The sequence below is a fragment of the Heterocephalus glaber genome, unplaced genomic scaffold (assembly GCF_053883595.1).
Source record: "Heterocephalus glaber isolate CG9 unplaced genomic scaffold, H.glaber_assembly_v1.0 deba00000474, whole genome shotgun sequence".
Lineage (NCBI taxonomy): Eukaryota > Metazoa > Chordata > Mammalia > Rodentia > Bathyergidae > Heterocephalus > Heterocephalus glaber.
The window spans coordinates 1,774,938-1,798,889 of record NW_028258146.1 but is presented as its reverse complement, the minus strand read 5'-3'; the positions used below and the strand labels follow the sequence as shown (position 1 = coordinate 1,798,889).

Here is a 23,952-nt window from a genome sequence, read left to right as displayed (position 1 = left end):
GGTGCTTGAGAGTAGGCTGAAGTTGAAGTCTCCTTGTAGAGAGGAACAAGGTGGAGTTGACAGGAGAGGTGTAGTAAGATTGCCATACTGGTAACAGCCCTTTGAAGCTGCAGTTGCTGTGGTGAATCCCCCTACTCTTGCCAGAGGGCTGTCCCAGCATAGCTGTGCTGCTGTCACAGGCTCAGAGAGAAAGTATGATCTAGAGCAACTCAGCACTGAGATAACTGCAGATCAAGCGCTATGATGGGTGTCCACAGGCAGAGCGGGGAGCAGGAAGAACTAGAAACACGTTTTCCTTGAGGAATTGAAAGGTTGTTCAGAATGCTTAGCATATAGCAGGAAGGAGGTAAAGAGGAAGAGAGCAGTCCAAAGAAGTGACAAAAGGATGAGAACTTTTTTGAAGAGCTTTACAAGCCATATTAGCACATTTAGGTTCGTTCTTGCCTGGCAGGCAGCCACGGAAGAGTTTTCTGCAAGAAAGTAACATGACCAGGTCTGTGTCTGAAAAGATCACTTTGACCATTTGAAAAATTGAAAAGAGAAGGATCAACAGTGGAGGAATGGGAAGTAGTTAGGAGGCTGTTGTAATCTAGACAAAATAAAATAGCCCTAATGCCGAAAGCATCCCTGAGCATAGGAAAATGGCTGTGTGAGGAATATTTAGGGTAAACTTTTTGGTCTTGTGACTCTTTCTGAGGCTGGTAAAGACTAAAATGGCTAAGGATCCATTAATGTTAATTTTATACTAGATTAGTCATTTTTTTTTTTGCATGATTGAGTGATTTCTTTTATTGGTTAACCCAAAGAGGGATTGTGTACATTTTATATCAGTTAGGTAGACTGTTTTTTTCTTTCTTTCCCTAGGTAGAAAACACATGATCTTTTTAGATAATTGAAAAATACAAAAAGAAAATGAATAATAAATCATCCTACCTCTCACTACCCAGAGACAGGTATTGTAAATGTTTTGATTTCTTTCCTTTTTTTTTCAGAAAGAAGTGTTTACAAATTGAGATCTCTCTGGCAGGAGAGAAGAGTCAATTCCATAACAGTGATTCTTGAAGCTAAGCAAAACCAGTGTGACTTTCTGACTTTTCATTTATAGGATGTGATGCTTTGCCTCTAGTAAGGCCATGTGACCTTTTAGGCTTTTTTTTTTCTTTTCCTTTAAAGATAAAGCCTTAAAATATAGTTTAACAAGAGGAGGTTTGAGTAACCTGTGTAGAGGAGAACATTCTGATGAATGCCAGAGTCCACACATACACCACTTCAAATACTTACGGGGGAAAATCAATGGGAACAAGAAGTCTTACTTTGTTTATTTGAGGTTGCCAGTAGGATGTTGGTAACAATAAAAGGGTAATGGCTAACTGGGTGTCTTGGCTGAGTTGTCAGCTGAAGGTTATGGTATGTGAAATCCTGCTGCATAAGGTGACTCTCACTCTGTTTTATTTTTTAACATTCCTTTTTAACTTGGCCTGAGATTGATTGAGATATTATCTTGGATCTTGGTAGAAGCTGTGAGCCATATTGGAATGACAAACACTTGTTGAAGTGTTTTGAGAAGATGGATGGAGAAAAGCTCTGACAAGGTTCACATGTTTATCTTTCTGTTGGGTTTGGAGAAGACTGTTGCTCTCATTTAGTACAAGAGAAGAAAAAAATGCAGTCCACTGTCAAATTCGGCATTTCCTAAGCCTGACTTATTAACATCTGTAGAATAGATGCATCTTTTTTTTGGTATAGGCTGTAATTAATCATCATGGGAATAAGAAATTTATCACTTACACCAAGTTGTATTTTCTGTCCATTTTTTCTATGTCATTTTGACTTACAAAAATTCAGCAGCATTAAAAGTATATATTTTCTGTTAGAAGGATTAGTAAGTAGCTGGGCTTGGTGGTGCAAGCCTGTAATGCCAGCATTTTCGGAGGCTGAGGCAGGAGGATCACAAGTTTAAGTCTGGGCAGTTTAATGACTTAATGAGACCTAGTCTCAAAATAAAAAATGAAAACAGAGCTGAGAATATAGGTCAGTCTAAAGGCCCTGGATTCAATCCCTGGTACCTCCAAGTGAATTAATAAATAAATTAAAGATTAATACATGTTTTTTTCTCTCTGAGCATCAACTATTTGGATTAATCCTAATTACCTACTAATATAAAATCATGTTATAACAGAAACACAAACTTCATAATAGACATCTATTAGATACTTATTAATTGATGTAATAATACCTATATCTTCATCATGTAACTCTGAGGAGAATAATGATCCATTGACTACTTTCCTTACATAGAACTGTCATATTGATTCCCAAACTGATTATGAGACACAGATTAAGATGAATATTTATTATGTTTATATTGACTAGTACCCTTCAGATCCTTAAGCTAGTAATATGCTTTCTACTATAGACAAGTTACATTGTAGGTATAACATTTTTTACAAGAAACGATTGGGGATTGTTACCTTTACTGTGTGTTGTAAATAATATCATGTCTGTCTGCCTAATATCTTCCACTATCTTCTGGTAATAAAACCTTTCTTTCTTATAAAAAAATAATATATGTGGTTTGAGTGGGCACAGGTGTCACTGGGTCTTCACTAGCACCCTCCCTGTGCTCACAGGAGAGTTGCCTCATCTCTGGGCCCTGATGACTGATAGTCTTGTGGTTTTGGACTTGTCTCTGGAAATTTTCAGGAAATAAACTTTCGGCTAGGATTGAAAGGAGCATCTGAAAAGTAGAAACTGCCAGTGCTATTTTGTCTGTTTCATGGAAAGACCATGCAGAAATGAACCAGTCAGATTCAAGAGAGGGAAGGATGCAGAATTATAATGACATCATTTGAAGCCATGAAAATGGCCATTCCTAAATGGTCATTCCTAAAAGTAGACAATGTAAGAGAGAGCAAAGGACTCTGGCCTGGTTTAAGTTCTGTTTCTACTAGTTGCAACTCCAAGAGTCTGAATGATTTAGCATAGTGATGACGAACCTTTTAGAGATGAGTGCCCAAACTACAATACAAAATTCACTTATTTATTGCAAAGCACCAGCGCTGCAATTCAACCCAAATACCAAGGTTTTAGTTTAGAAAAAAACAATTCATATATTAACATCTTTTGTCTTAAAAGAAAACACAGGTCATAGATTTGCCACCACTGTCAGGTCACGGATTTCTTGCTGGAGAGAAAGAAATGCAAAGGAGGAAGAAATTGGGAAGGAAAATAGTATAGTGAACTTGAATAAGAAAGAAAACATTTAAAATGAAAAGAGTTCAAAAAATTGGTGGATTTTTGTGACCAAAGAAACTGAAAATAAAACCTCTCTTGAAAATTTAACCTAGACATAAAATAAGTTGTTTGCCGAAGGAAGTGGTTATTTATTGTTCATCTTTGTGTAATACTTTCATTGCTCTGATGTTTGAAATCTTTACATTCTTCATGTATTAGGACATTGGAGGTAAAAGGTATAGTTCCATATCGATGTGAATTAACCTGGAAAGAGCAAAGATGAGAGATTTGGTGGTAACCTGGTTCATGGAAGCAACATTGGGTCTCGCCTCCATTTTCCTGGTATCCCATTCCAGGGCCACAGGCACCTAGGAAAAAAGAGGACATATTTTCCTGGTCATTGGTTCATAATATCCCAGGGAAAGACTCGGTAGGCCAGATAACTCAGTGAGGTACTCACTGTATCTAGGAGCAGGATAAGGTCCTAGGTTATATATACTTCTCCATTTTATGTAAGAGACTTGAACATCTGCAGATTTTGTTATTACAGGGAGTTCTAGAACCAATCTCCTCAGTTACCAAGGGGTGACTGTGTATGAAGGGGATGGGGGCAGCATATCCAAGAGTTGATATTACAACATTTGTCTTTTAATTTGAACAGAAGTTTCAAGAATTTTATTTCACTGCTTTAGAAGTAGTTAGAGCCAACTGAAATGATAACATTATGGAAAAAATTATTATAAAGCACAGGGAAAAACTGTGAGTAAAGCCAACTATATGTAATTTATAAAAATGACTGTTAAAGTATTTAAGCTTCTCATCTAAGTATACTGTGCTTTATGTTTTGGAAATGTGGTTTAAGTATCTAAACCAAAGCAGTAAGCCAAATTGAAAGACATATTAGAAAATGAATGAAAAACAGAATCAAGTAGCACATGAGCTCCAGTCCCTTGGTACTAGGAAGGATTGTTGAGCCCTTTCAGAAATGAACCATAAGTCTTGATTAGCATGGTATTTTCTCCAGATATTGCTTGTCCTGGTAAACTTAAGCATTCCTAGGAGTCCAAAGCTGTGGCCAACTTACAGCACCCTGGGGTTTAACTGCCGCTTTCTGGAACTCAATTGCCACCTTTGGCTGACTTGCCAGAAAACATAGCAAAGGTGTCTGTTTTATCTAAATGAAATGATTCAGTAGAATTCCTGAATTATGAGCATGTGCACACATGCATAATACACACACACACACACACACACACACACACTTTTTCTCTCACATAGACTTTATAACTCCCAACGTAGTTACTTACCCACAAGTCTCTGTGTGATATTAGATAATATCATACAAGCATTTAAATAACATGACTTATAATTGCAATCCCCATTAGTCTTTTTTTTTGCAGATATCAACAAAATTTTATTTATAAAGTTGTTCAAATACAAGAAAATTCTGGTTCCTTTTCTATGAACTATCAAAAGTTGGGGACAGAATACTCTTTCGTCTCAAAAAAAATTCAGGTTTTGGATGAGAGCTTTTCTTTTTTTTTTTTTTTGGTACCAGGGATCGAACTTGGGTCCTTGAGCTTGCATAGCAGGTGGCGAAACCACTGAGCTAAATCCCGGCCCTGGATGACAGCTTTTCAACATAAAATAAAGACAGAATCAAGTTGAAATATGTGAAACACTTTTCTAGTCCTTGGATAATCTTGTAATAATAAGTTTCTTTAGCAACTGACAGTGTTGAAAGAAAATCCGTCTTGGGGTAGTGTTCTAAGAAGTCATTAGCAGCAGTGGTAGCAGCATTAGTAGTACTTCCAGAATCTATAAAATCCCAACTATTGCCAAGCAAGTAAACACTGAGGCTGCAAGATAACGAATTGTCTTAAGTTTGTTAGACTCCATCAGTGTTTTTAAGGCAGCAGTTTCAGTGTCAATTTTATTACTGGTCTCTGAAATAACACTTTTGGTTTGGGTATCCTTTCTAGTAAATTCTGTGGTTGCTTCCATAAGTTGCTTTTCTTGATCTGTAAACATATCTGTTACTCTGCTTCTTTCTAGGTTGATGTCCAGTTTATTATCTGCTCTGATTCGGCTGGTTTCATGTATCAGTTGTTGTTTAACTTGATCTAATTCAATTTTCATTTTCTCATTCTCTGCTCTCAGATTTGCAAATTCACTTTTTTCTAGGATGACCATATCTTTCCTGATAGAATCCAAATGAGCCATTTTAGCTGTTGAACTGTTATTTCCTGTTGCGTCTGAGTAACCATCTCCTTATAGATAGTATCCAGGCTGACATTAGATAAAGTGCTTAATGCTGATACAGTTGTTTCCGCTTGTGCTTTGTCAAATCCATGAGTTTCTAAATCCCGAACCAATGCATAGGTATCAAAAGTTAATTTCCTTTGTTCTAAAGGAGTTATGTGCACTGGCCTCCAATCATATCCTTCCTTGCTTGTGATGGTCAAGAAATCTCCCCAGGGAAGTGGGGTCCTGGAAAACGCTTCTTGGCATGAGGTATAGTCCAACAGCAGCTCCCTGGGGAAAGCCAGCGTCCACTCTCAGTGGGTTCGGTGGGGACGGTGATCCATCTCCAATCCTCATTAATCTTATAAAATTAAATAGCACATATTTCAGGTCATTAAGGAAAGATTATTTTAAAAACCTATAAAATGTATTTGAATGTTAGGGACAGGGAGATAATGTGAACATAGAGGCCCGAACCTTTTAACTACATATAACTTAGCTAATTCAGTATACAAAATGATCTGTTGTGGGCAGAGAATTTTTATCACTTACAAATTAAATATCACATTTAAATGAATGTTATGCAATCTTTGCAGATAAACATGTTTATTTCCACTGATGCTTTATTAAGTAAATTATTTGTTGAGTGCCTTATTTGTGTGATACTATGCTGTTTTCTTTAGAATTATAAATTTACATAAATCAGGAAGCCTGTTTTTTCTGAGTTTTTTTTTTCTTGCTAGGGTTTTTTTGTCTTGTTTTGTTTTTGTCTTTTGAGACAGGGTCTTGCTATGTAGTTTAAACTGGCCTTGAACTCAGTGTATAGCCCAAGCTGACCCTTTCCTGAATCGCTTTAGGTTAGAGACAGCTACAGAGAAGTCTTCATGAGATGTGAATGATGGGCACGAAGCACCAGCTCTGCTTATGCTTGGAGGGTAGATGTGAAGTCAGGTACTATTGCAGCTCATACACAGATATGGATCTGTTAGCTCACACTGTTGGCTCAGAGTAGCCAGCAGTTGGCCTGCAGATTCTTCCACAGTTTTCCAGAGCTCCTTCGGATGGAGCTGATCCCCAAGTTCCTCCAGGGTCTCATGATCTTAGGTGAAATTTGTATCCCTGGCAAAGTGTACTAACTCTTCTGCAGGTCACTTAGTCATTTAAGTCCAAGGCTGGCAGGGTACAATTATGCCATGGGCAGTTGTTCTCACGAGTTTCAGTCGATTCTTATGGATTCTGGATTACTTTTATTCTCCTCTGCTTTCCTGACAGATGGCTTTGCTTGTATCAGGCCCAGCAGCAGATACAGGGGCAACAGCTCAGATGAAGTGCAACTCCCAGGAGTACATAAAGTCTGATCCCTGTAACACAAGCCTTCCATCATTCAGTAGTTCTGACAGCCTAATCTAACTCACTGACATGGGTAAAATCTTCTCTCATTTCCAACAGGGGAACTGTTTAAAAGTATTTAACTTTTCCAATATATTCATACAGTATTTTCTAACAATTTAAGAAATTGGTTTCTGCTAGTGATGGTGGCAGATACCTGTAATCCCAGCATTCAGGAGGCTGAGGAAGGAGGATCTCCACAAGGATGGGTGGAATTTAGCTACAGAGTCAGGGAACACCTGTCTCATCAACAGGTGCAGACATGGGAGAAATGAGCAGAATCTCTTTACTTGGTATGCTTTAACACTTTGTTGTATATTGTCTTTTTAAATCCTCTTGGCAACTTCAGTTGAGGAATTATTCTCATTCACTGCTGTTGACCTAAGGCTCCTGACACTAAATATTTTCTCCAGCCACAGAATCAGAGACTGGCTCAGTCTCTCAACTTCTGTGGAGAGTTTGGTATGTTCATAAGACAAGTGTGACCACGAGATAGAAATAAAGTAAGTGATAAAGTTAGAAAGACTGATGTGGATAGATTAGGCATGGCCTTTGGTCAGTAAAACTTGTAAGAATCTGGACTTTCAGAGCTCATTGGGGAGTGAGCAGTGAGGAGACCGTTTACTTTTAAGCCATTGGTTATGCTGTGATTCCATAGTAGTGAAGTCATAGAATGTAATAGGAAGGATAGATTTCAGAGATACTGTGAGGTCCAAATTCTCAGGTGATATATTGAATATAGTTGGTCAATTAATAGGGAAAAATCAAAGCCAATTTATGATTTTTGACTTAGGTCTTAGAGAAAAAGTTGTATGTTGAACAGAAAATAAAGAACTCTGGAGAGATACCTGATCTTCATGAAAATGAGTTAAGTTTGTGATTCCATTAAAACCATGCAAATGGATAAATTGAGAAATGCAATCAGGTGGCATGAAAGAATTGGAGCTCAGGGGAATGTTGGGATTGTACTCAGTTTTATTTGAAGATAGAATGAATGTAGAAGGTTGGTGTCTGTGCCTTGGGCAAGGCTCATTATGTTAGGGGCAGCAAAAGATGCTGGTTCCTGTTCTCTCCACTGTCACAGCTCTCTTTCTGGTTCTCATGACAGTCTTCTGTCACAGCTATCCTCCAAGTGGCAGTAATAGGGATCAGTCTGAAATATGTCTCATGCATAATAGAGTCTTGGCACGTTAGCACTGTTCTGCTTCTTGCCTCCCTCCAGCTCTTCATCACCAGCCCTCCCACAAGGATAATGGTAATGGCAGCTAACTGAACCATTTTAAAGCAACCTCACTATGCCAAGCACTGTGCTTCATGTACATTATATAAATCGTTACATCAACCTTGCAAGTATATCTATATATGTCTCTATATATATAAAATGAGGCAATTAGGTTTACAGAAATTACACAGATACTAGTTAAGTAGCAAAGCTGATTATTAAACCTGGTATCTGTAACTACAAAGCCTACTCAGTGGTGGCAAACTTTTAGAGACAAATGCCCAAACTGCAACCCAAAACCCACCTATTTATCACAAAGTGCCAACACTGCAATTAAACCTGAATACAGAATTTTTAGTCTAGAAAAAAACAACTCCTACATTAACATCTTTTGTCTTAAAAGAAAAACAAATAACATGTATACCACAGGTTTGCCACCCCTAGCCTAGGCTCTTCTGTGTTGTTCTTGTAGCTACTCAAACACATCACATGTCTGCCTCCCATGCCTTCCTTTGTTGCTACATCTCCTCATGTCTATTATACATTTACCTCTTACCCTACCCCCTTACCTCTCTAACTCCTACAGAGCCTTTAACCTCAAACTTAAGCTTAAGAGTATTTGAAGGAAATGTCCACTGCTCTTTCCTGCCTCTCCAGCTGGCCTCAAAGCTCATTCTCTGAGCTCCCGTAATCCTTTGCACATCTCTCATTGTTCTGAATACATTATAACTAACAAAGTTCTTATATTTCTCTATTTCTAGTGGGTTAGGGGTTTGCAAACTTTTTCTGTAAAGAGCCAAATAATAAATATTTCAGGCCATGTGGGCCATACAGTCTCTTGTAGCTACCCAACTCTGTTATAAGACATCCCAGCTCCTTGGGTGTGAAAGTAGCAGCCATGGCAGTACGTAGACAAATGAGTGAAACCAAATCCCAATAAAATTGTATGGCCACTACAGTTTGACTTTCATGTAGTTTTCACATGTCTCAAAAATTCTTCATATATTTTTTCAATGACTGGAAAAATATGAAAACAATTATTGGCTTGTGGGCCATACAAAAACAGGTGCAGGCTGGATTTGGCCCACAAGCTATAGTTTGCTCACCCTTGCAATAGAATGAATTTCTTGAAAGCAAGTGCTGGGTGTAATTGACCTTTGTATCCCTATTGGATGGTGCGTAGTGAATGCATGAGCCTACAGAATATTGGGAGAATGTAGGATCAAGAGAACCACTATGAAGTGGTGCATCCCAGCCGAGGGAGGGCTGTGATTTCAAAAAGAGTATCCTACAAATGTATCCTGTTAGAGTAATTGCACGCATATATATACCCATATTTAGAACACAGAATGATTAAAAGCCCTGAATATCTGTCTGTGTAGGATTGTTTTATGCTGTATCCATCTCTTCTGTGGTGTTCTCATGCATCCATGCCCATGGTAGAGGAAATAAAGCAGTACATATTCTTCAGCATTGAGTTTCTTTTTTAATTTAATTTTTTATTAACACGTATTAACTATACATATAAGTGCAGTCCAGTGTGATATTTCAGCCCTTGGGTACAGCATGCACTGATCAAATCAGAGTTCTGTAATTAGCATTTCCCCCTCCTTATCATTTATGTTTGGAGCCTACAAACTCCTCTCTTCATAAAATGCAGAATAGGTAATTGTGAACATAGTCATCCCACTACGTTGCAGAATACTGGAACTCATTTCTTCTGTGTTTTGGTACCTATTATCCAAACTCCTTTTACTCATCCCTCACCCCCCATCCCGCCCAGCCTCTTGTAATCACTAGTCCAAATTCAGGTTGATGTTTTTAGCTTCTACGCATGAGAACACATGCAGTATTTGTCTTTCTGTGTTTGGCTTGTTTTACTTCACATTTCATTTCTTGCTTTGACTACAGCCACATGTTTAAGCTGCCATGGTAATCAGGAAGCTCAGAAAACTCAGGCTCAAGGTACACTTCTTTTTATAGGACATATGCAATGCTTACTATGCATAGCCTATCCATCATAAAGGCCAGCCAGCAGGAGAAGACTCTCTATTAGTCTTATAATTATATATAATATATGATCTCTTAATGTTGTTGAGGGAATAATGGTAGTTATAATTGGTGTGTGGTTTTATTTTAAAGGTCTGAAAATTCCAGATACCTTACCATTGGCTAAGTGAACTATAACTGGATAGTCATTAAGAACCAGATGTCAAGAACTAGGCCTACCTCATACTGTAAATGACAGGGATTCTTCACCATGAGTAACTACACAGTGTTGTCAGCAAAGTTGATACAGAAAAGAAAGCTGGGCATGTGACCCACCCCTTTAATCCCCATTACTCAAGAAGTTGAGACAGAGGATCACAAGTTTAAAGCCAACCTGGGCAACACAGCAAGACTTTGTCTCAAAAAAATAAAAGTAAATGAGAAAATTTAAAAAGTAATTATACTTGAAGATGCCAATCTGTTTAGGATTATTAAAGCATTGTAAAAAAGATGAAAGTAAAGACACTCTTATAGTATGAGGCTAAAGGTACTGTATGTCGAATTTTTTTTAGAAAATTTGTGAGAACACAACTTCCCAAATATCTTAACCTATAAGGATAAATTCTAGATTGCTCAAATAGTTCAAAATAAAATGATCTTCAATTTTAAACATTTACTTGTTAGTAGACAGTACTAAATGATTTGTAAAAGTATAATAGAATAAGGTATTACTTATTTCCAGACTGTATCTCTTTTAGCAGTAGTAGTTTTTAACATCAATAGATTAGAACTCATACTAAATATGATGCACATTACAAAAAGCTGTGATTTGTACAAATATGAGTAAGAAATGATTCCTATCACTTGAATATACTCAGTCTAGACATGTCTGAAATCTGTTAAACATGTTTTTCTGAAAAAAACATTTCATGGTCAAATAAGTTTGGGAAACACTGGCTAAGCAACATTAATCAGATTTCTTCACTTTGGGATTACTCAAAATCCCCATGGTACTAATGTGATTTGACCATCAAGTCATTCTTTCTGGGAGCAACTCCAGGGACTATTCTATTGCATAGTTGGGTAAATACTGTCCTAAACCTTGTATTGAATTATTGTTTTGTCTACTGATTTGCCTCAAGCCCATTTGGTCAAAGACATTCTCATATAACCTTATCAGATTTTTTATCACTCTATTGTATGAAAAGAAGTGGAAAACGACCTTGATAAATTTAAGAAGATGTTGTACACTTTATCAAGGCTTTGGAAAATGAGTTTTGATAGTCCCCTGGACCTCATCTTTTAATAGGCAAACAGTAAAAACTGTTATCTTTCATTGTTAGAGTGACTATGCCAATCTGTTGTGCAATCTGGGATGCTTTGAGAGTGAAAGGTAATGTCTATAATGATTCTGGCTCTACAGGGGGAAACTAGAACTATCTCAGGCAGACTAGAGTGGTTATTCTGATTACAGTCTAACTGCAACAGTTGTGCAGTTTCATCCGGGTTCCTAATTATGTACTCTCCTTCTATAACCCAGTGGTTCCTGATTGATTCACAGGCTTCAGGATATATGAAGGATTCTGAGATTATTTACAACACTAATGTTTTACCTGAAACAGTGGCTCCAAAGAATATAACGGTACATTTCACAAGTGGCTTTCAAAGTGGGTAAAAGTAGAGATTCCTAATAATTAATTCACACATTGGTTTTTAAAATTTGTCTCTGCCAGAGAAATTTGTTTCAAGAAGTGCCAAGGTGTAAATTCATGCTGTCAAAATTAAAGCAAAGTCTACTGTGATAAACTTTTTAAAGCTAAAGCAGAAGAGAATAATTACTTCACATTATATTTAATCTTTTCTCTCTTCATTCTTTTTACAGTTTTTTGAGGTGCCATTTGACTCAAACATGAATAGAACAAAAAACAGACCTCTGGTCCGTGGACAAATCAGGTAAAATCATGAATATAATTCCCTTCTACATTCTAGAACCTTCATTTGCTTGTTTATCGGGAAATATTTCCCATACCTTCCCATTTTCCTTGAGCTATGAAGATAACAAACATACTTGGAGAAGGACTATTGGTCAGTATGCAGTACCTTGCACTCTCACCAAAATGTACCACAAAGTACGTAAGATGGAGCTAAGACCTGTAAGGGTGTGTGTGTGTGTGTGTGTATGTGTGTTTTGTGGGAATAATTTAAGCCACAGATTATTTTATTCAGTTTTGAGACATAGTCTTTGTTTCTCTTATAGGGGCTAAAGATAAAAACGTTGAATTAACACAAGTGATTTTCAGACACATCTACATAAGGCAGTGGTGGCAACCCATGGCATGCATGATATTGTGTTTTCCTTTTAAGACAACAGATGTTAATGTATGAGTTGCTTTTTCTAAACTAAAACCACAGTATTCAGGTTTAATTGCAATGTTGGCGTTTTGCAATAAATAAGTGGATTTTAGGTTGCAGTTTGGCACTCGGTCTCTAAAAGGTTCACCATCACTGATACAGGGTCTCTGAAGAAGGTTATGTCTAAAACCTTTTTTTTTCAGAAAAGCCACATAGAGTACTGCTTCCATTACTCTCCTTTTCATCAAATTCAATTAAGTGGAACTAAAAGGCATATAAATATTTTAATATCACTAATGGTTAATAATTAAATATTTTCTTCCTGTAGTCTCCTAAACCATCATTTTAAAATATTTTTTAGTACACATCACAATCCTAGAAGAATGAAATGGGCCATGTGGCTTACACTGACCATTCTAAATCAGGGAGTCCTCTATATTTCCATGCAGTGCCCTCACAGAACTTAAAATTATTACACTAACACTTAAAGATCAAATAACCACACACTAAACCAGCAAAGAAAAAAGAGGATACCATCATCTAAGTCTGAGTAAAAATTATTTTAAATATTAGCTGTTTTAGACATTCAATTTTTAATGAATTTAATATACTATTATATTTAATATACTATTAATATACTATTATATTTCAGATGAAAATATATAAGGGGGAAAAAAACCCAAGTGTGCTGATATTTTACTTCTTTCAGTGAAATATAAACAAAGCTATCTGTTGTTGTAAGATTAGAAGCTGTCAAAAGTGTTTTGTTTGAGTAAGGTAGAGAGGAAAATGCAATCTCTGCCACCCATCCCTGAAACTAAAGCTGCTCTGTCACTGGTCATATCACATGTAAGTTCTTAATGATTTGGAATTTCTGTCTAGTCATTTTTCCTCAGTGAAATTATGCTCTCATTTCCCATAAGATTTGATTGCAAAATGGGCTAAAGATTGAATGGGTTTACCCAGGATGGTCACATTTGCACCTGTTGGCACAGCAGAACCACTGATAGTGTCCTCTGTCACTTTCAATGTCTCCAGATAACTATATGCCATCCTGCATAAAGTGAGTGATGGTAATAATTATGATACTTTCAGAATTTCTTTATTTCTAATGCTATTTCATGGAAATTCTTACTGCTTATTTTGCCTAGAAGAGAAAAAGAACACAAAATGGAAAATATATCTAAATCACTTTGCTGGGGATACATTATAATACAGATCCCTGTTTGTTAAGTGGTACCAAGTCTCTTACTTTTTCTTACAATTCAGCAAAGATATAGCCAACCAGCTAGTTTGACTATTTTTTACAAATATGTCATAATTATAATCATTGCTGTGAACAGGGAATTGCATATAGACCTTTCTTTGGTCACATGTCAGAAACTCACACTGAAAGGTAAGCCCACTTTACAAGTTGAATCTGTAAATTCAGAATCATGTAATAAAGGTAAATGTCAGAGAAGTTTACTGTATTTAAAAGTGTGATTCAGTGTAATCCAGTGTTAACCTGGTGGCTGATTAACAAGTTAATCAGCAATGTTTAAAATTTTGTATGTTAGAAAGCATCTTGGTCTTAAGATATACTTCATATGGTAATCATTGGCTAGTGAAAAATGTCTGATTCTAAGCTTGGCAAGTCATTTAATAAATCTTCCCACACTACCATTTCCTCATGTGTAAACTAGGATCTTGTTTCCTAACTTGTTCATCTCATAACATTGTTATGAAGATAAAAGTAAGATCAATAAAGTTGTGTAAATCAAAGTACCTTGCTAGGGAAGAGGTTTAAAACTACGAAGAAATGTTGAATTTGTAGAACTTTAGTCTGTTGCCAAAATTGGCTTTAAAATATAAATATTTCAATACTTAGCAGACAGTAACATAAAAAAAGAAATCCAAGTTACTATACTTTCAAAGGAGTGGGGAAAGGAAGCAAAAACATTTGACCAAGAAAAGAATTTAGAGAGTGAGGATTGCACATTCCTATTGTCATGGTTAGTTGGTGGGCAGAAACTACTCAGTGGAAAGTAGTGGCAGGTTATCAAATCATTCATTCCTGCTGTCACCATTAAGGCACTTTTATGGAGAATGCTACCTATGTAGAAAGTATGCTATTTGCTAGAGTTACAAAGAGGTAAATGACACAGTTTTTCTTCTCTTAGAATCCCATTGAGGAAATGGAACCTCACTTGCATAAAAAAGATACTAAGTGTCATCAAAGATAACAGTCCACTCAACAAAAAAGATATTTCAGTGTACCTAGTAGGCACTCTGTTAGACCCAGGAGCTTCCATGATAACTATTTCTTTCACTTGCAAGGTACTGACTAAGCACCTTGTATATGATGTATTCAATACTATCACGAGGACAGGCCCCAGGTTGCGGGGCACGAAGAATGGTACCTAACATAAACTGAGGAGGTCAAAGATGACCTATCAGAAGAAATTAAGTCTTGAAGCCGAAAACCTAAAGATGCATATAGAAGCCACTCTGGCTCTTCCTGGCTAAGCTTTTTTCTGTTCCTTCCTCCTGGATCTGCTCCTTAGTTGCTGGTTTTCAGCTTTCTTATTTCCCCCTTGCCCTGCATACACTACATTCTATGCTATGTATACCTGTAGCCCAGATTGTTCTTCTGAGCCTGAGCCCTTTGCAAGCCTCTATTACAGTGCCCTATGTGTGTGTATATCACTTTCTCCCAAATCTGTTGTTTCCCTTATATATCTTAATATATATTCAAAACCCAGGCACTTATAAGCTGTCCTAGACATTTTGTCTTATCCCTTTTATCTGAGTAGTCAGTAAATCAAGTCTTCTTAGGCTCCTGGATTACCTTGGATCTGGGCCCTCTCACCCTGATGCTGCTGTAGCTTCACTGTTCGGTAGAATCCTCACAACACCCACCAACAGAAAGCCATTATTCTTAGCCCAGTGTGGTGGCATATGCCTATAATCCCAGCACTCAGCTGAGGTAGAAAGGATGCAAGATTGAGGCCAGCCTGGGCTACACAGTAAGTTCACAGCCAGCCTGAAGTACATATTAAGACCCTGTCTCAAACCAGAACAAAGCAAAAAAAGAGACATTACTATTCAGTCAGGTTCCTTGCTTTACACTAAGGCAGAATGGAATAAAGCCCTCAGGGAAACAGCCCTGCAGAATTCTCCACTCTGCTCCACTGGGAATCTCCCCAAGGCAGTGGTTTGAATGTCTAGCCACCTAAGTAGAGCCTTTCTTTGTCCCCACTTTTAATTAACTCCATGATTTTCAAATTTAGTGAACATAGTCATTATTTCTCAGATTCTATGCACATAACCTTGTGTGTACTTTATGGATGACTTCAGAGGATTTTGAGGGATAATTTTGAATGTAATATATTTTCACCTCAGGGCTGACCTACATAAGCTGAATAAGCTGCAGCTCTACTCTGTTTTCAGAAGCTCAAAATACATGTGGCCCTGGTACAGCGCTGGGTGCCAGCCTGAGCACTGCTCACTGCCTTCTGTATTGTCTTCCATGATAGAGAACATGCCATTGAATGTACTATATTTATGAAGAAGAGTGTGATAAGTAGTTATTTTTTTTAAATACTCAGCCATAGTAAAAACGTACTCTTTACATTTTAAGCAAGAGAAATTTTCTGTAATTTTTTAGCAAGTGTAATCTTTATTTTAAATTACTCACTGTGCAGTTTCCATCAGTGAAGCCCCAAGTGAAAGTACAGAGGGTGCCGGTCCTTTCCCAGAGAGGCCAGCGTGTCCCCATCCCTTTGACCATTCAGTGGCTGCAGAAGAGGTGCTGCTGGGTGATCTGGTGGGAAATCGCAGGCCTGCCACACACCATTCTGCAGCTCCTATGGCCTGGAGCCAGCCAAAAAAGGCCAAATCCTGAACATCCCTTCTTTGGGCACATGCTTGTGTACACATACATTTGTATGCGCAAAGCTAAATGAGGGCTCATCCACAACACATGTACCCTGCCCTTCTCTCCACTGGGCCTGCCCTGGCACATACGGTTCCCATTCATCTTCTAACTTCTGATGCTCCAAAGAGGATTCTGGCAAAAATCAGTTCTTCTAGCCCCCAGTCCCTGCTGAACAGTGATCCTGGGGAGATTCCATTTATCTTAGGAGCAAGGTGGCAGGAGGAGGCAGACCCAAGCCAGTGGTTCCCAAGGAGCCCTGGGAGTACTGTCCTTTGTCATAGGGTGGGATGACTTTAGAAGCTGTTCAGGAAACCAATCCCTCTTAGTCACCAGGAATGAATGGAACAAGTGCACTGTGCAGGTGTGTGTGTTAGGGTCAGGGGAGTGAAGGGCTCTCCAGTTCTTACCAGAGGGACCTGAGAAAGCTTACAACCACCAGATGAGAAAGCAAGCTGGAGATTGAACAAGGGTAGGGGCACTAAATTCAGGTTCCCTGAGAGTTGCCCCTTGCACCCTTGTCTTCAGAAAGCAGGGTCCCTCACCAGAAAGCACCTGGTACTGAGTGTCCCGTGTGACCATCCCTCCCGAATTGGCAGGGTTTAGCCTCCTGGTCTCAGCTTCCGGGGTCTACCTACCCCACACATCCTACACCATTCTCGCAAGTCCTACTCTCCCTGTGCCTTGAGCCTGCACCACTGGCTTGAGATTCCTCCCCTTGGACCTTTTTAAAAGATTCTGCTAGATTGAAAGGGAGACAGAGTAGTTAAAGGCCCAGACCCACAGGGCAGTGGTAGCAGATGAGGTGGGAGTTGCACAAACCCTCTTCATAGGCTGCTGGCTCTCTTGAGAGCAAGAATCACACTAGGAGGGAAAGAGTCCACTCCTAGTTGACTGTTGTGACTTTTCAACACATTTATATTTTTATTTTTTGAGACAGGGTCTCACTGTAGTTTAGACTGGCCTTGAACCCACTCTGTAGCCCAGGCTGGCCTCGAACTCTCAGTGATCCTCCTGCCTCAGCCTCACAAGTGCTGGGATTATAGCCCTGGCTTCAACACAATTATAAATGCTTGATCAAGCCTGGCTTTAGCCCTCAGCTGTCCCTACCTAAGGACTTGCCCCACTCACTACCCTTGCATCACTGTGTGCTGTGGGCCCAAGGCCCTCGGGGAACTTCCAGGAGGTGGAAAGTCGCTTCACTCTGAGCCTCTCTTGAGCCTGCTGCCAGGAGCTGCCCAACCCAGCGTGCAGCCTTGGGGACTGGGCAGCCTGTGGAAAAACACACCCTGTTGCCCTGCTGCAGGGTGCACTAGCCAAGTGGTATGTGCATGGTGGTGGGCATGAGCCTGTAATTAATTATCTTGTTCTATAATCAAAGGGGAAAACCTTTACTGACAAAATACAATTTGATGAAAATGAGACCTATGATATTGCAGTATTTGTTTTCATCTTCCCAAGGAAAATACAAAGGACAGTACTTAAATTTTACCATCTTTCAGTTGCCTGTATAGAATGCCATTTCTAGGGTTAGTGGTGTAGCTCAGTGGTGGGGCACTTGGCTAGCATGTGTGAGGTCCTGAGTTCTGTCTCCACCACACATGCACTGTGCTCACACACACAAAAGCCAGTTCCATATGTTTGAGGTTTCATTTTGTTATAGTTTAGATCTAAATGTCCCTCAAAGACCATGTGCCAAAGGCTTTGATTGGCAGCTGAGGAGCTTTTGGAAAGTGATTGGATCATGAGAGCTCTGGCTTCATCAGTGGATTAATCCATTGATGGATTAAAAATTTGATGACATCATTATTGAGAAGTGATAGACACTTAGGAGGTGGGACCTCGCTGAAGGGAGTGAATCCTTTTGGCATGCCTGGGGGCCATGTCTTGTCCCCAGCCCTTTCCTCTTGTGCATGTTCTCTCTCCCTCTCTTTTTCTGCTTCTTTCCCTCTCCTTTCTACTCCTCCACTTGGAAAAAATACTGTTCCCCCATTCTTTCTCACTAGTAAAAAGAAAAGCATATTTCTATTAAGATGATTTGTCTAGATTCATCCTAAAACTTCCAAGGACACAAGAAGTTAATTAGCTATGCTGATAGTCTATTCCAGAGTACACTGTTCCCTAACAATAATTACTAGTGGTTAATAGAAACATCCTTTTGCAGCTTCTGTTTACCAAATATAATTCCTGTGGAAACACTTGACCCCATGGCTTTCTGCCTTTTACTTCAGCTCTGGGGCTGTTATGGTAGAATTATTTATCAGAGTCTTTAATGGCTTGGGTCCTCTTGATGAATTGAGTATGCTCTGCATCACGTCACTCAAGAAGCATCCCAGATGCACATGGATAGCCCCGGAGCTATGGTGCATTTGGCTAAAGAGTGGCTGCTGCTGAATCAGAGGAAGTCTGGAGCAAAGTGCTCTAGAGGGTCATAATGGAGTGGTCTTAACCTTTGCTCTCAGATCCTCACCACAGAGTTTATCCCTATTAACTTGCAGCCAAACCACCATATTGGTTCCCCTAGGACTGCCTGTGGGTCCAGCCACGTCTCGGCCTGAGGGCTCCACGGCTGTTGATTGTCTAACCACATGTCTATAAGTGGACTTGTCATAGGAAAAATCAAGAAGTGGTTTGTTTCTAAGGCCACTGAGTCTCCTATTTCTCTCCTGTGCTTATGTCCTTATTACTAACTCCCTTGCCTATGACACTGGTATCTAATGTCCTTGAACTCTTTCCACAACTGTATCTACTTGCAACATTGGTCCTAATTGGATAAGATGGATTTAGTAGTTTCAGGGGTGGTCAAGGGGAGGGGAGGGAAGAAAAGAAATGGTTAAAAATGAATATCTTCCTAAGATAGATATTTCTTCACAGGGAAGAATAAGACCAAGTATTTTTCCACAGCAGATTATAGTTGCCAGAATCTAAGATGTGTTTTTGGAAGTCATTGTGGGCCCTTAGTACCCTGTTCCACTTTCTGGTCTGCAGACAAACTCTATAACCCAGGGACCAGCTTGCCAGTAACCAAGTTGTGCAGCTCAAACTCGCCCAGGGCTACTGCTTTTTTTTTTTTTTTTTTTTTTTTTGGTACCGGGGATCGAACTTGGGACCTTGAGCTTGCAAGGCAGGCGCCAGAACCAATGAGCTAAATCCCCGGCCCCCAGGACTACTAATTGTGTTGCCCAGCTGGTTCCTTTTCTTCTGACTTAGTATTTGAACTGGCGATCCTTCTCTGTTAGGCAAAAGTCTGTTAAATCAGCTGCTCTATGCAGTTACCCTTATGTTTCTCCTCTTCTGGGAAAAATGATCCATTTACCACTTCACTAGTTGCAGTTTAGCTTCCAGCCACACTATCTATCCCTGCTTTTCTCTGTATTACCACTTTATTTTTTTCTTTCTGAACAATGGCTCTTCTCAGCCCTCCTTTGTTTAAAATTGATTCATCATCAAAATGACAACCTCAGCTTTAGCTCCCAACGTCATCCAACTGGGTTTTTTCTCCAATTCCAAACCCTTGGGAGAGAAATTTTGATTTTATTTCACCCCTGGTCCAGTCTCTTGGAGCCAGGAAAAGGAATGTAGGGCACAGTAAAGCATTAGAGGGTGGGGAGGGGGATGAAAAGTACCTAAAGCTACTCTTTTTGGGGCTGCTTGCTTCTGACTTTACCTTGCACTTGGCTTAAGGTTAACTCAAGCATGATTCAACTTTTGTAACTTTCTAGCAAGAATCCACCTTCAGCAATCACCTCACGTCAAATCCTGCCTTTGGAGGATTAAAGCTTAAAGAACAAATTCTTAAATGTAGTATTTCCAGAGTCTTCTGTTTTACCTCAGATGTGGAGTTCAGCTTCCTCTCATTTTCCTCCCTGTCCTCACTGTACAGTATTTGGCAGCTTTTCTGTATGGTGTTTCCTGGTTTCATCAAAGTTGGAGTTTCCTGCTCTCCTTGTTTTCAGAGAACATAGAGGGATGCAAACACCCTTAATCTGCCATCTTTATCAAGTTTAAGGTACTTCCAACTTAAATTTATAATGTACCTTACTACATGTGTGCTTTTTAAAGTAATGCCTTTTTTTCCTTGCTGATCCTAGTTAAAATTCACTTTCTTAAGAATTTCAGTCTAATGTGTTATCTAAACATTTTAGAAATCAATAATTTCCCTCTTTTCTTCAACCTAAGAATTTATTGATCACCTGTAATGTTAGCAGCCGTGTCAGTTTTGGTTTTATACCGCTCAGAGCTTCATAATCCAAGTGAAAAATTATCCAGATGCACAGAATCCTTAGCAGACGGGACAAGGCAGCCATAAATACGTTGAATGAAATGAATAAATTGGTACAAATGAATAAGGACAAAGTGGACAGGAAGAGGGGCCTGCACCAGACCTTTCTTCTTGCTATTTTGAAAGACATCTGTATTTTGATTACATCTCCTTTGAGTTATCCATTTCCCAGCTTGGTGACACTGACAGGGAAATAATACATGTCAGCATTAGTTTTTCCAACTTAATGAATCGGATGAGAATGATCCATAACTTGTAAGGTTTAGGTACAGGCTATAAGCAGAGAGATTGCACAACAAGAGCAGAGCAAAAGGTTATTTAGAGAGGATAAATTAAAACACTTGGAATCGGGATCAGCCAATACCTAGTCTTAAAATGAATGATGAAGATTGAGTTTTGGAAATGAAATGAATGGATTGTTTAGTTGGCATTATTAACTTAAAGAACAGGGTTTAGCTTAAGTATTATAGGGATTTACAGGAGACATTTTTCAAATTTACTGAAGGTTTTACCAGTAAGCACTTAAGCAAATGTAAACATTTTGTGGGCTGCAGGGGAGCTGTGAATATTATTCATCACCCAGTCACACTGGTCTGGCCGATGTGTACCCAGACCAGGCTAAAGCTCTGCACAGTTTCTAAGGATTGTTATGATTAGTCTTTTGGTGTGTGTATATTGCTAATGTAATAAGAACATAAACATTTTATAAGTATAGAAATTTCTTTTTTTAATATTATCCAGTGATGTGAAGTGGCAGGAAGAATGAATTTGGTCTCAACTTAGTAAGAGAGGTGTTAATAGAGAGAACTTTATTCTTAAAATCATTCAATATTATGAACCATAGTATGAAGAGTCAACAAAAAGTCTCTGCACATGTGGTCTTGCTTAGTCATTCCAGAAAGCAAATGAGAGGAACACTGGGAATCTCCTTTCTCTCACTGTCATAAGCAAAAAGAAAGAAAGCAATTGTGCCTATTCTGAAGCCCATTGAATTGAGAACATTTGTTGACAGCAGTTCTTCAGGGGGTGATTCTCCAGTTCCCATCTTCCTTTTGATAATCAGATAACTTAACAAATATGCGCATGGGTTAACTATAGTATCACAATAACTTGCCTGTTACTTTTGAAGCCATTTGAGAAGTCGGTCAGGGGAACAAACACCTTTTACTAATAGTCTTAGTTCACTTAGTCTAATGACCCTTAACTTTGATTCCTCCTTTTCCAAATAAGATGATTTGAAAAATTAGACATGATCAAATACTGTTCCTATTGATTGGTTGGTGTTGTGAGTGGTAGAGAGCATAGTGTTCTCTTTTGTGTGGTTTGTAATGTTTCATTTGGGTACCACTTTTAGGTATAGAGAATATAAAGATGAACTGTACAGTCACTGCACTAAAATAGACATTGCATAGGGAATGAGCAGGTAAGGCAGCATATCATGTTAGTGTAAAGACTAAGAAGTACCATGAGAGCCACAGGACAGACATGGAGACAACCACACGGACTGGGGAAGGGATGTGAGGAAGGTGAGGGAACATGTTCTTGGAGGAGTTTTATTATTGTTTTTGTTTATTGCAGTGCTAGGAATGAAACCTAGGACCTCATGTAAGCTAAGCAAGCACTGTACCATTGAACTGTATACCTCCAGCCCTTGTTTAATGTCTAGACTAAGTCGTAGAGGAGGAGTAAGATTTGATTTGGACGCTCATGGGGAGAGAAGCATTGGGAACGGGCAGGGGTCATTTTGGGCAGAGGAGCAGCATGCACCAAGTTAGTAGATACTTTCTTCCCAGGAGAGATCATTCACCTAGACCCAAGGGAGCAGAGCACCAGCTGCCAGACCAGATCCCAAAGAGGCTTTTTTTGTTTAGCTTGCTGGACTTTCCTACAGTTTGCTTTAGTTTCCAACATTTAGAAATAGAAAATATTCGGGTCAAATTCCAGATTTCTGGGCTGCTTTCATGCATTTCCACACAATACCTGCCAGCTAAACCTGAGTAGCAGTTCCCATAGCCCTCCCTCCTCCTTTTTTCTCTCTGAGTAGGCACACTTCACACCTTATATTGCCAGAGCAGTACCTCTGGATGTGTGCACTTGCAAGCACTGTCCTTGAGCAGAGCTCGTGTCCCTGGGCTGAGGTGAAGGGGTGCAGTCAGAGATAAGCACCTGCATCTGCGGGTGGGCAGCAACACAGACATGCTCCATGCTAGTCTCCAGAACTTCAGGGATGGTTTGCAGTCAGATTCACTTTTTTATGAGTTGTTTCATTAAAGGTTTTCAATGACTTTAAAATTCACTACCTTTATATTATGTAGGTGAACAAAACTTTTTTAAAATAGAGTCCTATAAATTAAAAATTGAGAGTTCAGAAAATTAAACCATCTGACTGAAACAGGAAAAGGAAAAGTGGCAGATACTAGATGTGAGAGTGAGGAAGAATGGAGGGATCCAGGAGGTGGTCCCTGCCTTCAAGTTATTTGAGAAATAAGGATTGGACTACTACACTGAAAACTCTGATTTTCACGGGTGGGATCAAATGATGGAAATTACCCCCCTAAAAATTCCAGTCTCTGTATCAATCTCTTTTCCTCAAACCAAATTGATATAGCACAATTCACAGATCGTAATTTGCTTCTCTCTGAATGAGAAGTGAACAGATCTAGATCTCAGAACAGATCTAGATCTCAGAAGTGAACAGTGGGGCAATGTTCATTTTGATGTTTTATATTCTATTATTATTTTTTCAGTTTTATCTTCCTAGATTAGTAAGATTTTTTTCAGTTAATTTTCAGAAATTCATACCTCAGATCTTGCTTTGATTCCTTCAAAAAATTTTAAAATATAATACCACAATTTATATGTCCTGAATATAAACAATGACAAATAAAAATATATTGCTTATCTTTGCATTTCTTTTAATAATGTTTTAAATTTTAATTTCTTTTTAAAATAGATTTTGTTTCCTCATTTTCCTTAAGTTCTGGATTTACATCAGTCATCTACTGCCTTGCAGTATCTATAACTTGAAACTTGTTCAGAAATGGAAAACTAATAAGATTCTGGGGAGACATTTTCAGAATAGTTATCTTTAGAGCCTTTCTCCAAAAACTCATTTCGAAGCTCAAATGTGGGACTTATACAGGAAATTAAAGTTAAATTGGCTTAGTTTGATTAAGGTTTTGGTTTTCCTTTTGTTTTCGAAGAAAGGAAATTTTCTTTAGTAATTTACAAATCATTTATTCTGAAGAATGACCAAGAAATATGACATTAATTTTTGTATAAACCAATTACCTGCAGAGCTGCTCAAAATATAAAGCTTTCTTG

The 23,952-nt window shown here is 38.7% G+C and overlaps 1 protein-coding gene and 1 pseudogene across 2 annotated transcripts in view; one reads left to right on the top strand and one right to left on the bottom strand.

Annotated features, from left to right (window-relative positions):
• Cox10 (cytochrome c oxidase assembly factor heme A:farnesyltransferase COX10) overlaps positions 1-23,952 on the top strand; it is a 120,560-nt gene that overhangs the window by 76,232 nt on the left and 20,376 nt on the right. For both annotated transcript variants that reach the window (XM_004870750.4, XM_021248989.2), the window contains exon 5: positions 11,961-12,031. In XM_004870750.4, the coding sequence (XP_004870807.1) occupies positions 11,961-12,031 (71 nt within the window). The remainder of the gene's footprint in view (positions 1-11,960; positions 12,032-23,952) is intronic.
• LOC106008277 (coiled-coil domain-containing protein 90B, mitochondrial pseudogene) lies at positions 5,034-8,989 on the bottom strand (annotated as a pseudogene).